Source organism: Corvus moneduloides, chromosome 16 (assembly GCF_009650955.1).
Source record: "Corvus moneduloides isolate bCorMon1 chromosome 16, bCorMon1.pri, whole genome shotgun sequence".
Taxonomy (NCBI): Eukaryota; Metazoa; Chordata; class Aves; order Passeriformes; family Corvidae; genus Corvus; species Corvus moneduloides.
Window position 1 is genome coordinate 17,340,722 of NC_045491.1, and position 14,257 is coordinate 17,354,978.

Here is a 14,257-nt window from a genome sequence, read left to right on the forward strand (position 1 = left end):
GAGCCCGTGAGCCGCTCCCCGTTCACCGCCTCCTCCTCCTGTTCCTCCCCCGCCCCGCCCTCCCGGACCGGCCCTGTCGGCGGCGGCGAGCGGCGGTGAGTGCGCGGCCGGTGGGGTCGAGCGACCCCCGGGGGCTTGTCCCGTCCCCTCCCTGTCCCCATTCCTCTCATCCCCTTCGGCAGCTGCCCCCTCCTCTCGAGAGTCCCGCCCCTGCCCTTCCAGCTTGCCCAGCTGTGGGGGATTTGTGTATTTTTTTATCCTGCTGTTTCTCCCATTCCTGGTGGGTTTTCTTCTGTCCCACGCCCGCCCCTGGACAGGAGCACAACCTGTGTGTTCCTCCTCTTTTCCTCCTACCTTTACCTGAAATAGCGAGAGGTGGTGGAAATTTGGCACCTCGTGGGTGTGGATTTGGGGAGACAATCTGGTCCAGTTCCTTTTCCTTTGAAGACTGGGCAGGAGCAAGAGCCTGCCAGAGGGGGACGTTGATGGTGATTTTGGGCATGAACTGCGCCTGGAAGGGAGAACAGCGCTGGGCTGGGTCCGTAGGGGAGGCAGAAGGTGTGTGGTGGGGAGGCAGAAGGTGTGTGGTGGGGAGGCAGAAGGTGTGTGGTGGTGGTGGGGGGGCTTCCCCACCCTCTGTGGTCTGAGAGCGGCCGCGCACGGGGCTGTGGGGCCCTCCAAGGCACGGGGGGCCCCTCTCCATCAGGGCCTGCTCTTTGTGGAATTGCTGTCAGCTTCATTCTCTGGAGTTACTGCTGATTCCTCACGTCGGTGAGCAAACACCAGCCCTGGCATCAGCTCAGGTGGCCGTGGCAATGGGGCCACAGGCTCGCTCACCAGCCTGGGCGTTTGCAGCCACAGCTGAAGGATGTGATGCTGTGTCCCACTGCAGTTGGCACTCACCTAGAAAAGATCACAAGCGTCCACGCCTTGGGGCTGCTGTGGTCAGCAGCCCTGATTTTAAGCAGCTGGAGGGTTGGGTGCATTCATGATCTGTCCTGCTCACATGGATGTGGCCCTGGAGCACAGGAAGGCAGCAGGTCCTTACTGTGCTGGTACCATTGCATGGGCTGGAACCCTCCCCAGGTTTGATCTCTACTGGCCAAGGGCTCCAGGAAGGTCACCAAAACTCAGCAGGTGATGATATGGATGTTTGGGGGAAAAGCTCTGGAAATGGGAAAACAAATCTCACTATTCTCCCAAACATCTTAAATTGCTGGTTCATCCCTACTGCATATTCTACAGCCTCTGCATCTGCAGGAGCTGCAGCTGGGTTGGTTGGTGTGGGGGTCAGTGGACCTGCTCTGCCATGTGTGTGACAGGAATCCACCTGTACTCTCTTTCCCTGTTGGAACCTTGATGAAGAAGATGGTTACTATCATCTTTGTGCCATTTTGTGTTAATTTCCATGGAATAAATTGGACTCAGGGAAATAACTGTTAACACTGACACCTGAAATTTCCATTGTTCACCCAAGTCTCAGGATGCTGAACACTGCAGACTTCTGGATTTGCCCCATTGCACAAACCTCTGAAGAAACACGGAGGGGAAATTATGGGGCTTTAAGGCTGTTAAATGTCACTGGTGTGTTTCTATGTTTCCTAACACAATTCTTCTTTCTTCCCACATCCTCCCCCCAGATTTAAAGGACCTGAGCTGGAAATCTCTTGTTCAAGCCATACCCTTCAGATTTGTGTGGGATTGATGTTTTGTTTGGCAAACCTGAACTCCATGAAGAAGGGTGCCTGCCTCTGCCAGTGCCTCTGCCAGTGAGCACCCAGGTCAGAGGCTGCACATTCCTGTCCTGCACAGCCTGTGGTAGCTTCCTCCTGGGCCCTGTTTGTGGCTGAGAGGAGGACAGGCTCTCTCTCTAGACTTGAACTGTAACAAAAATCCCAGCCTTCACCATGGGAGATACCTGGCACATTGGATTCATGGTACTTGTGTACCTCTGCTTTCCCAAGGGTGCTGCTCAAAATCTTATAAAACCTGCCAGGGACCAGGAAACCGAGCACACCCTCCTGATCAACGAAGTCAATGCTGACAGCCCAGGAGTGGACACTGCTGAGTTTGTGGAGCTCTATCACACCAGTGGGCAAACAGCCCGCCTGGATGGCTACTACCTGGTCTTGTACAACGGCAACGGGAACCGAGCGTACAAGGTGCTGAACCTCCAGGGCAAAGTCACCAACAGCCAAGGGCTCTTTCTCATTGGCTCCTCTTCCCTGAACCCTGCCCTGGTGATCCCTAGGAACACCATCCAGAATGGCCCTGATGCCATTGCTCTCTACTATGGAAAAGGGAACTACAAAGAGGGCATGAGCGTCACGAGCTATGGACTGGTAGATGCCCTGGTCCATAAGACTAAGAAGACAGACAGAGCAGACACTCTGGTCGGGGTGCTGACCCCTGGCAGAGAGGCTTTCCTGGAGGACCCCACCTTCAGGGCTGTGGATGAGTCAATAGAGAGGTGCCGTGGGGCAGATTCTCAGTGGATCTTCCAAGTGGCGGTGCCCACGCCAGGCAGGGAGAACCACTGCATCCTGACTCCTGAGCTGAACTCATCTGCTGTCCTGATCAGTGAGGTCCTTCCTGCTGCTCCTTCTGGCGAGTTTGAGTTCATAGAGCTCCAGGGTCCCCACTCCACCGTGCTGAGGGACATTGTCCTGGTACTGATTGATGGTCGGACCAAAGACATGTATTTCACTATGGATGTCTGTGGCCAAACCTCCCCAGACGGGCTCCTCCTGATCGGCCCAGCACACAGCAGAGCCCCAGGTAAGGACCGTGTGTGGGTGACGAGCTCAGGGCTGGAGGAGCGATCAGCCAGGCTCGGGGCTGGGGGATGCTGTTGAGTTTATTGTTGCTTGGCGTTCTGAGAGAGCCGTGAAAATGTGACTCGGAACTCAGTGAAAAATAAAAAAGCAAATTAAATGTTAGAAATTATTGAAAAAGTAATTATATAAAGCAAAGTGAATATCAGAAATTATTAGGAGAAGAGGAAAGAGCAGAGGACATCTTTTATGCCTCTGTACAAATTCATGGTTTGCTTGGATGTTTAACTGTGCCTTGTATGGTTCAATACATCAGTCTCAAAAGGATGTATTGGAGGCATTCAGTCAAGTCAGCTAGGATGGGAAGTGCTGTGGAAATGCTTCCCCAGAAGAAATAACTTAGAAAAGGGAAAGCTGAGGAGTGCCCTGGCAGAGGTTTCAGAGATGTGAGCAGCCCTAAGGAAGAGAACAGGGCTTGATTGCTTACCCTTCCTCCTGGTGCAAGAGCTGAGGGGCAGCAAAAGGAGGCACTTTCAGGGCAAACAAGAGGAGGTGGTGTGGCAGTGGTAGACCTGCAGAGCCCCAGGTTAGGCACCTGATGGAGGTCCCAAGCCCATGTTTTCTTTGCTTCTTGGGAAGACACAGTTCTGCTCCCAGCCCTGCAGCCACCCTGCCACCACTCCTGGTTGTGTTACATCTCCTGGAAGTGTCCCCCTTCTCTGTGTGGAACATGGTGGTCACCCACAGCAAATATACACACTCTCCTAGAAAAACCACAAGGGCTTTGCTTCCATGGCACCAGCTGCAAGCACAGGTCACACGTGTGCCAGCTGTGTGTAGCTGCCCTCTGAACTTCCTCCCAGTGCTCTCAATTTCTTCCAGGCCACCAGAGAAGGAAGAAATATTTCATTATTTTGGGCACCTCAAAAGAAGGTGCTGAGGATGCTGACTCTGCAGATGTCTTGTGTAACTCACTGACTCATGATTTCTGGGAGTACAGTCATCCTGTACAAAGCTGGTTCCCATTAAAGTACTTCGACAACTAAAACTTTTTTAAACAGTTGAACTCCTTACAATTCAAACGGCACCAAATATTATTCCACCACATGTAAAAGAGCTGATTGTCCACTTCGACTCTGTTTTTTCCCCAGGAAAGGCGCTGTAATTTTCCCTCTCAGTTGAGCTGTGAGCAGTAAACAACCAAGGGGGTCAAGGAAAGCAATGTGAAAACACAACCAGTTTTCAGACTAACAAGGAAATTTGTAAGGATTGTGTTTAACTCTCCTCAAGACTCATACTAGTGAAGGAGGTGACTGCGGATAGGCTTTGACTTTTTTTCTGATGAGGCTTTGTTAAGATGTCTCAAGCAGTTTGGGGAAGGTTTTTCTTCATTCCACTCAATGACACTGTGTGATTGTATTTTAATAATTTTAAAAGGCATTCTTATAGTGACTCCATGCTGAGCACTCTGTGAGAAGCTGATTTAATTTGATCACTTCAGATTTGGGACAGAAACTCGTAAAAAGGCCCCAGCTTCTAGTCCTGTCTTTGAACAGCTTGTCTGCCTCATACTGAGAACTTAAAGCTGTGAGAGCACTGGAGTAAAAGTCCTCCCTTGACAGTGTGGAGACTTTCGACTGAATCCCTGAACGGTTTGGGTTGGGAGGGACCTTAAAGCTCATCTTGTCCCATCCCTCTGCTATAGGAACACCTTCCAACCTGGCCTTGGACACTTCCAGGGATGGGGCAGCCACAGCTTCCCTAGGCAGGGGTACATCAGGACTGAGGCACAGGGCTGTCCCTTGGTATGCAAGTGTCTGTAGGCACTTCTCAAAGAGTAACCACTTCTCCTTACCCTTCTGCCTTTCCTGCAATTCCTTCTTTAATGTTTGTTCCCTGGAGCCATTTATAGAGCCAGAAGTACTGAAATACCAGAAGCCTGTTTCTGAATGCCCTCAGCAGTTCCTCCTGGAGAAACAGCTTGTGAAGGGAACAGTAAATAGAAGGAAAGAAGTTAGGAAGCTCGTAAAATTGCAAAACTCCACCAAACCTCCGCCTTAATTCTGTGTGCTGGTGTCCTGGGCCTTGGCTGTATGTGTGTGTAGTTTGTGTTTTTACAAACCACGGACTGTTAAATGCTAGAGTAAAATGTAAATTCTTAAATACTGTTGTGTACTAACTGCTACCTGAAAGGTTAGTCGAGTGTGCAGATCTCTTTTAGAATTAAAAATTAATGTTACTGTAGACAAGGCCTCATCAGTGCTGGCTTCCCAGGATGCCTGTTCACACGTGGATCAGCGCTCTGCTCGCAGAACCAGAACAGCAGGATGAACTCTGCTCAGATTTCCCCCTCCAGCCTCCTCCACATCGTGGAACTGGCCATGAATGGGGAAATTCAGGCTGAGTGAACATGAGAAGTGTTTGTGAGCAGAAAGATGGGGCAGCAGATGCCAAATTTGTACTAACCAGACAATCCCAGCCACCTTCTGAGTCCTTGTGTGCTGCTCTCCAGATGATGAGTATTGAGATGTTGGTGAGTATTGCCCAGATGTTGCTTACATGCCCTCGTTGTTCCTTCCCTCGGTGTGCAGTGGACCTTCCGTTCCCAGAGAACACCACCCGTCCTGTCCTCAGAGCTGGCCCAAATGCCATTGCCCTCTACAGAGGCCACAGCAGCAGTTTTGTCCCAGGGAAAACGCTGCTGGAGACCGGCCTGCTGGATGCCTTTGTGTACACGAGCAGTGAGGAACCGGACCCGGAGCTGCTGCAGACTCTGACCCCTGGCAGACCTGCCTTCCTGGGAAAGCGGTGAGAGGCTTTCTGGGCAGGGCTGGGAGGACAGTCGGACACTAGAGTTGCTCCTGCCGGGTGGGCTCACTGCAGCCTTGTGCCCCAAACCCTGATAGGACTGGGAGAACAAGTGCCACCTCCAGACCAGGGTCTCCTCGTGGCAATATTGAGTCCCAGCCTCACCTAAGGCTGTAGATATTCCCCTCTCCACATGGGTCCTGGTGCAGCTGCAGAATGAAGCACTTGAGGAGGAATTTCCTGATCAGATGATTGCTGGTTGTAACATTAATATTTTATTGTTTATGAAAGTGTAATGGCCAATTTAATAAATTCTCCAGTACTGCTTTCAATTAGAAAAGGTTTTTCTTAGCTTCAGGACAGAATTTCAGGTCAAAATGAGGGTGATAAAGGGACTTTAGCATTGCTTGCCTGACCCAAGAGGAAATCCCTGTTTCATCCAGACCAAGGACTGGAAGCAGGATTACTGTTCATTCTGGGTTCACTCACTTTCTTTTTTAGTTTTGGGTTCGTTTTTGTCTTTGTGGGTTAGGGGAAATGTTAGAATCCTCAGACTTTTGTGAGATGTGAGAACAGTTCCCTTCTCATTTTAGGCATGTTCTAGTAATGGGAGGAAGAGGACACAGTGGGCAGAGGGCAGTGGAGCGGTGAAGGAGCAGAGGCAGCGAGGGGCCAAGTGCCTGAAGATGGCGTGAGGAGTGTTAGAGACAGGCAGTAAGCAAAAAACCATCTGGGCACACTCTTGCCTGTCGTTTGCATGGCCAAGCATCAGACCTGACCTCTGGGTGTAACTGTCCATACCAAGGTCCTGGCTCAGTGGCTGGAGGAGATTCACCCTTTCTGGATGGGCCTGTGAAAACACGATTTGAGACTAAAGTGTGATCAACCACATCAGGAGAGGGTGTAGCCCACAGCCACATCAGGGTCACCACTCATTCACAGCCCATTCCTATTCCTTCCTTTCTCCCACTTGCTCCCACATCTGAGACTCGATTGGCCCTGGTCCCAGGGGAGGTGGTCTCCTTCCCCAGGGAGCTCTGAGCAGCTCTGCTCTGTGCAGCTCCTCACGGTGGGACTTCACAGAATCACAGAAGAGTTGGGGTTGGGTGGGACTTTTAAAGGTCACCTAGTCCAGCCTCTGACCATCATCTTTGCCTTTGAGTTGAGGGCTCTTGCTCAAGCATTTCATTCTCAGGTGCTGCCTTTTCGGCTTTTCCAGCAGCACGCACTGCTCTTCCCCGTAGTGCCAGGCTGAGCACAAGTGTGTCTGCACCACCTTACCTGTCTTCAGACCAGTAAAAATGCAGCCCATGCTAGAAGAGAAAGGGTTGTATGAAGCTCATGCTCTCTCTCTCAGGTTTTTATTGAACTGTTGGGGTTTTTTCTGTGAGACAAGGAGGTACTGGTGAGGATGGGATGTATCTCCAAACCCTGTGAAAGGAGAAGACTTCAAACACAGTTTCACTCTCTGGTGGAGGCATGTGTGACTGGTGGGTGAAGAGCACTCATGTTTCCAGCTGGCAGGTCATGTTTTCTGTCATCTACCCGTTTGTCTCTTGCAGACATCAGCCAGGAAATGTGTCTATGAGCCAGTGCAGCTGCTGCTCTGTGACCCGGGACTCCACATCCTTCATCTTCAGCAGGCCCACCCCTGGCACATTCAATGACTGCCCCAACAAACACTTCAGCCAGGCTCTCTCCTTCTGCCTCCATGTAGCAGGTGGGCATTGGTTGCTATTGCAGGACCTCCTGAGGGCCAGAGCATGTGCACAAAGCCAGGGTGACCACCCAGAGTCCTGCTGGGTTGTGTGAACTAACCCCCAAGGAAGCAAAACCAGGACACCTGACAGTTGCCTGCAAAAATTTCATGGCAGCCCATGCCAAGCTGAGCTTCCTCAGTCTCCCCTCCCACCTCCAACTGACTGGGTGAAGAGAAGCTTTTGGGGTCCTCTGGATGATAAGCAGGAGTGGAGCTGCACCCATCCCAGATGAGCTGTATCCCTTGACCAAGGTGGCACTGGCCAGGTAACAGTGGGCTCTTTGTTTCCTAGATTGCCAGGAGTGGCTCCTGAAGCAGGAAGAGATTCTCCTGACTCTAGTCCAGGCCCTCGATGCATCCAGCAGTGTTGGAGTCTCTGCTGCCTACTTCAGAGGTGAGCTGGGCAGGAGCAGAGCAGTCTAGGGACCTCCAGTGGATAATGCCCACCTGGTCCTGATCTTCAGCCCAGTGTTCCCTCTCACATTGTGTCCTCCTAGCTTGGATCCAGCTAATTTGATCTTGGTGCTGATGACAGAGATGTCCAGGGTTGGGCAGAGCATGGTGCTGTTCCTCCACATTCTGCAGAGCATCTCATCCCCAGCTCCCTCAGCACACAGACCACCAGCTGCTCTGGCCTGGGGCATTGGCAGCCACAGAGGTGGCAGTAGGACTGACATCTCCACTGGGAATTTGTTGTCTACTTGTCTTTCTGATCCATATGATCCTGCCCATGGCACGAGGATTGGAACTATATGGTCTTTAAGGTCCTTTCCAACCCAAACCATTCCATGGTTCTGTGATTCTAAGTCATCTTCGTGGCCTCCTCTGGACTTGCTCCAGCAGATCCATGTCCTTCCTGTGCTGATGATCCCAGAGCTGGACACAGGCTTGGTCCCAGGGTGCCCCTTGGCACAGGCAGAACTCCCAGTGCTGTGTTGATGGGATGAGCTGCCCCAAGTCAGTCTGACCATGAGGACAGTTCTGGTAGAGATGAGCTGGTGAGCTCTGGGTCTCTCCCAGGAGAAAGTGGGTCTTTGGTGGCTTGGGGAAACTGAGGCAGTTCTCTGCTTGCCTCTGCAGAGCCAAAAGCAGCCTGCCAGGACCTGGGGCTTGTGTTCACCGCTCTGCTGACTGCCAGGTCAGAGGAGCAGCTGAGCAGCATTCTGCTGGCCTTCAGTACCTTCCTGGAGACACCCAGAGTTGTGAGCTTTGGTGGAAGGAACATCACAACAGGAAGGTCCTGCCTCAGGGATATGAATGTGCCTCCAGGTACTGGTGATCATTTTTGCAGGATGGGGGATACTGTGTGTTTGAGGGTGGACATGTGGATCTGGCTCTCCTAGAAGAGGGAAATATCCTTCCTTCCCTTTCCCCAACCTGGCAAAAATCTCTTCCAATTCCATCACGTCCTGCTACTAGAGCCCATATTGCTCAATGGCTGGACTAACAGCAAGCTCTGTTGTTACAGCTGGTGTTAACCAGTGTGTTGCCTGGACTCCTCTTCTAAGGGCTATAAAGGACATGGATGATAAAAGTGTGAACCAACATCCTCAGTCCTCTGCTAAATTTTGTCTTATTCCAGCAAAATACCATGCAACATTGTGTTGTTTCCTTGGAGCTCAGTGCTTAGGCCCATATTTGGGACATTTTTGCTTTCCAGGGGTCCCATCAGAGATACCCGAAGGGACTCCAGTGCCTTCTGTGCAAGTGGCCAAGCTACTCATCAATGAGGTGAACGCAGACAACCCCGGGGGAAGAGAGGATGCAGAGTACATTGAACTTTTCTACACTGGACAGACACGCTTCAACCTCCAGGGATACTGGCTGGTCCTCTACAATGGGAAAAACAGCCGGGCCTACCGGGTGCTGGATCTGTCTGGACACCACACAGATAATCTGGGTTACTTCTTGGTGGGGAGCAGCAGCATGAGCCCAGCACCCATGATCAGACTGCCCCCCAACACCATTCAGAATGGGGCAGATGCTGTGGCTCTCTACCACAGCAGCACGGCGCTGTACGCAGAGGGCATGGCCGTGATGGCGCGGGGGCTGCTGGATGCCGTGGTGTACTCATCCCGAGTGCCAGAGAAGGCAGAGCAGCTGCTCAGAGTGCTGCTGCCAGGGCAGAGCATCCTCTACGAGAACGACTCTCACAGCACCCAGGATGAGTCTCTGAGCCGCTGCCACAGCCTGAGCACAAAACTCCAGAGCAGCTTCCAGGTGGGAAGATGTCCTTTCTCCCTCCAGTCACCAGGAGGGCAAATGTCTGTTCTCCTTCCACAGTGATCATGTTTTAGTGTGTCCTTTATTCAGGAGAACAGTGTTTTCTGGTGTGCCACATCGACCTCCTGCCATCTGCTGATGCTCCCACCAGCCCACCCTCACCTCCCTGCCCTGTTCACATGCCTGTTGGTTGGGTACCAGCTCCCTTTTGGGCAGCATCCTGGACTCTCAGGTTACCCTGAGCCAGGTGTGGAGTCACCTTCTCTTTAGTGCCACCGCCAGGGTGTGTGGCATAGCATATCAGGTCCCTAAAACCCAGCTTGCTGCAGGGCTGATGTGTGAAGGATGTGCCTTGAGCACTGGTATGATTGATTTGTGTTAATTCGTCTGAGCTGCTTCTTTTTATTTCAAAATATCTAGTTTTAGACAGTGGCCTGAAGGAGTATAGTGGAGTGTGCCTGCTTGTCCTACACAAAGCTGGGTAAGGGAGGGCTTTGCTGCTCTGCTGCTGATGCCAGAGAGATGTCCAAAACTAAGGCAATAAAACTGTTCCAGATGTAGAAGAGGAGTGAGATGCATTGGTAGTGGTAATGGGCCCAAGGATGTGATGCCACAGACTGTAGACACAAGTGTGGAAGTGCTTCCAACAGTAGAGAAAGAGAGGTGTTCCTAGTCCTGAGGATGGGACAAAGGTGATGGGGATGTGTGGTGATGGGACCCCACAGTCAGGACAATCCTTGAGCTGATAGTAAGTGAGGAGCAGTTGGTGTGAGACAGAATCACCATGTCCTGTATTGCCCCCAGCAAAATAAAGACATGGAACTGCTGGAACAAGTCCAGATGAGATCTCCACAGACATCCTCTGAGGGATGGAGCCCCTCTCCTATGAAGCCAGGCTGAGAGAGTTGAGGTTGTTCAGCCTGGAGAAGAGAAGGTTCTGGGGAGACCTTAGGGTCCCTTCCAGTGTCTAAAGGGCTCCAAGAAAACTGGAGAGGGACTTTGGGCAAGGTTTTGGAGTGACAGGACAAGGGGGGATGGCCTTAAGATGAAGGAGGGCAGATTTAGGTTGGGTATGAGGAAGAAATTCTTCCTTGTGAGAGTGGTGAGGCCCTGGCACAGGGTGCCCAGAGCAACTGTGGCTGCCCCAGCCCTGGCAGTGTCCAAGGCCAGGTTGGACGGGGCTTGGAGCAACCTGGGATAGTGGAAGGTGTCCTTGCCCACGTGGGACGAGATGGGCTTTAAGATCCCTTCCAACCCAAACCATTTTGTGATTTTGATTATACCCTCTTTTCTCACCAGAGAGCCTCAGGTGTTCAGGTGAACAAGAGGTAATGCTGTGAGCAGCTGTGTCTCCACCTGAATAAAACAGGAGTGTCAGTGGTGGCAACAGCTTTTGTGTCTCCCCACAGGTGACCATGGTGACACCTCTAGGGGAGAACTTCTGCAGCAGCTCCACGGTGCCGGGCGGCCCTGTCATCCGCATCAGTGAGCTGTGCCTGGCCAGCAGCGCTGCCCACATCCGCTTCGTGGAGCTGGAGGGGAAGCCTGGCACCAGCCTCGGAGGTCTCAGCTTGGTCTTCTTCTCAGGGAAGGAGGGGAAGGCACAAGCCAGCATCCCTTTGCAGGGCACTGTTGGAGCCACAGGGCTGTTGGTGTTTGTGCTGGATGGAGAACATGGGCACGGTAAGTCTGATGGAATGGACCTGGTATGGGTCTGTCTTCAAACACACGGGCAAGGGCTTGAGCAGCTTTGAGGAAACAGATGGAGGAGGGTGCACAACATGGAGAACAATTCTGCCTTGCCTTTCCTGTCCTTTGTTCCTGCTTTTTCTCTATTTGTTCTGCCTGGGCTGTTCTGTCATACTCCAGCTGAGAAGGTGATAAATCCTCCCCTGTGCCTCTGCCAAGCTCTCCATGCAGGAGAGTGGGAGGACCAAGAGTTTCTCCTGCTGGTACCAAGACAAGGGGATTTCAGGAGAAGCAGATCCCACTAGGGCTGTGGGTTGTTCCCTCACATCATACTCACTGATGCTCACTGAACCCTGCAGTGGTGCTGCCTCCTCCTGGTCCTCAGCTGGTGCTTTGTCAGCACATTCCTTTATCGTATTCACCTTGGCACATTCTTACTCATGTTCACCTTCATTTCTGTCTGGGCTGCATGAAGAGGACTGCATCTCAGAGGAACCTTGATCTTTTTGGAAACGTGTTCACAGCAAGCAGCTTCCTTGCAGCTTTATTTGGCCTCGGTCACAACCATTACTTTGTTTCTCGTTTCTGTTCTTGGAGTTCTCCTCGTTGCCAGCTTGTCCAGTCAGGCTCAAAGTTCAGCCTAATCTAGATGTTCATCTCATCTATTTCCCTGGCATTTCCAGATGGGACAAACCTGACCTTCAAGAACATCTCTGCTCCTAGTGAGGGCTCCAGCACTATTGCTTTGTACAGCACCAATGGGATTCCTGTTGGCAGGAAGGCAATGCCAGAGAACTTGGTGGATGCCTTGGTTTACACATGTGAGCCTGGCACAGCTGGAGGACACCTGGGCTTCCTTGGGCCAGCTTACACTGTGCCCTGCAAGGGTGACAGGTGAGGTTACTTCTCTAGGAAAGTTCCTGGTGTGAAGAGGGAGCAATAGGTTAATGAAATGCAGGGGCAGGTATTGTGTAGCTTGGAAAACTCTATCCTGGAGGACAAACTCTTAGGCGTGGGAGTCTGCCTGTAATGAGGCAGCAATCTTACTCCTGCAGAAGCCAGTCAGAGCAAATAAGTTTGCTCTGGCCAAGCTCATGTATTCTCCAGCTGGAGGGGTAGGCTGGACCCATCTCTAGGATGGCTCTGTGAAAGCTGACTTCAGCTCCAGCCAACTCTCCATCATCCGCAGCAGCGCCAGGAACTGGGGCCCAGGGTGGGATTTGGAGGTGGGAAGAAAGGTGTGTGACATGTTGGTGAATCTTGACTCTTCTGGGGACAGGCCCATGTCCCTGAGCCGCTGTGGCAATGCCAGCACAGGACTGCAGTTTGCCCTCTCGGAGCCCTCTCCCGGAGCGCGGAACAGCTGTCCCCAGCACGCCTTCGCCACGGATCTCCACCTCTGCTTCCTCACACCCAGTGAGTGGAGTGGGGTGTCCCACCAGGCTGGGGTGGGAGGGCTGGGACAGGGGCTGACCTCAGCTTTCCATGGCATGGGAGAGGGGCTGCTGTGAAAGGTGCCAGAGAGAACTGGTACACACACCCATGTGTGGATGTGGTGCTGCCATCCCAAGGGAACACCTGCACCTACAGCTTCAGCATGGGCTTGTATGGGCTTGGGACAGGGTGCCCAGAGCAGCTGTGGCTGCCCTGTCCCTGGAAGTGTCCAAGGCCAGGTTGGTTGGACAGGGCTTGGATGAACCTGGTCTAGTGGAAGGTGTCCCTGCCCATGCCAGTGGGTGGGATGAGATGAGCTTTAAAGTCCCTTCCAAGCCAAACCATTCTGTGATGATTCTATGATATGAAGGTGGCCACATATTTCATTTGTCTCTGCTCAGGCCGGGCTGAGCCCTGATCAGGATTTCTTTCTGCAGGGTTAGATTTGCAGCAATGGCAGAAACCCCCTGCTCCAGTCTCTCACGGTGGCAGGGACACAGTCAGGGAAACTGCCAGCAAACCCTCCCATCTCAGCTCATCTGTGGCAACAAATTCCTGTGTCTCAGTCCTGACCCAGAGTCAGCAAGGAAATGCACAGGGGTGTCCCCAGCCTCTGCAAAGGCCACACTTGGATTGGCTTGGGGGAGCCAAGATCTGGCAAAATGGAGATTCGTCTTCCATCCTCCTGATAGGGGCAAGAGTGGGCCCCTCGCTCCTCTCCCAGCATGAGAGCCTGCTCTGTACTGGCCCTTGTGGTGTGATGTGGGACATGCCCTTCCCCACAGCCCTAGGAGGCTGCCAAAGGAGCCAAACTGCTGTACAGTGGTAGAAGGCCAGAAGTAAAGACTCACCTGGCAGGAGAAGGCAAAGGAGAGTGGGAGGCAGAGGAGGGTGGGATGAAGCCAAGTCTTTTGGAAGGGGCACACAGCCAGGAGCTTACTAACAGTCCTGAACTGCACCCAGAAAAACCACGTCTCCTCTTCCCCTAGACTGTTCCATGTGGACCCTGCACCACAGGAGGATGCTGGAAAGCTTGGGAAGGGTCTTGGTGAACTCTTTGGAGGAGGAGTGCTCCTGCAGTGTCTCCGACCTCTACCTGCAAGGTTGGTACCTGGCTCCTCGTGCCCAGTTCAAGTGCCCTCCTCCCTGTAATGCTCATCCACAGCTGCCTTATCAGGACAGGCCCTGCTCCAGCCCACCCTGCAGGCTGGCACTGGAGTGAGGGGGCCTTGAGGAACAGTGGCAGGCACTGGGATTTCAGCAAGGGGAGCAGGAGAGAACCTGACCTGGTCTGTTCGTGAGGCCAAGCTGGAGGGCCCATGAGGAATGACAGTCTCTGCTGATCCTTCTGGTGTCTGCCAGACAAACCTAAACCCACTAAGCAAACAGCCCTGTGCAGAGGTAGGAACCAGAGTACTCTGGTTCCTAACTCTTATATTTATTCAAAGACCAAATAGTCACTTCTGGAAGCCTTAGGGACTACAGCTTTTGAGGGATGGGAAGAAATGTCTCCTGGGTTTTGGCTGGTTTTGTAAGGAAGAGAAGACTTTGCTGCTGTGCTCTGTCTCCC

The 14,257-nt window shown here is 52.5% G+C and overlaps 1 protein-coding gene across 2 annotated transcripts in view; it reads left to right on the plus strand.

Annotated features, from left to right (window-relative positions):
• Positions 1 to 14,257, plus strand: part of LOC116452021 — a 17,157-nt gene continuing 2,900 nt past the window's right edge. The window contains exons 1-11 of one of the 2 annotated variants that reach the window (XM_032126102.1): positions 1 to 95; positions 1,641 to 2,778; positions 5,366 to 5,582; positions 7,145 to 7,302; positions 7,634 to 7,735; positions 8,422 to 8,610; positions 9,002 to 9,561; positions 10,974 to 11,247; positions 11,937 to 12,147; positions 12,533 to 12,669; positions 13,677 to 13,790. In XM_032126102.1, coding sequence (XP_031981993.1) covers positions 1,908 to 2,778; positions 5,366 to 5,582; positions 7,145 to 7,302; positions 7,634 to 7,735; positions 8,422 to 8,610; positions 9,002 to 9,561; positions 10,974 to 11,247; positions 11,937 to 12,147; positions 12,533 to 12,669; positions 13,677 to 13,790 — 2,833 coding nt within the window. In that variant the 5' untranslated portion in view covers positions 1 to 95; positions 1,641 to 1,907. The remainder of the gene's footprint in view (positions 96 to 1,640; positions 2,779 to 5,365; positions 5,583 to 7,144; positions 7,303 to 7,633; positions 7,736 to 8,421; positions 8,611 to 9,001; positions 9,562 to 10,973; positions 11,248 to 11,936; positions 12,148 to 12,532; positions 12,670 to 13,676; positions 13,791 to 14,257) is intronic. The other variant, XM_032126103.1, reaches the window with a different exon arrangement.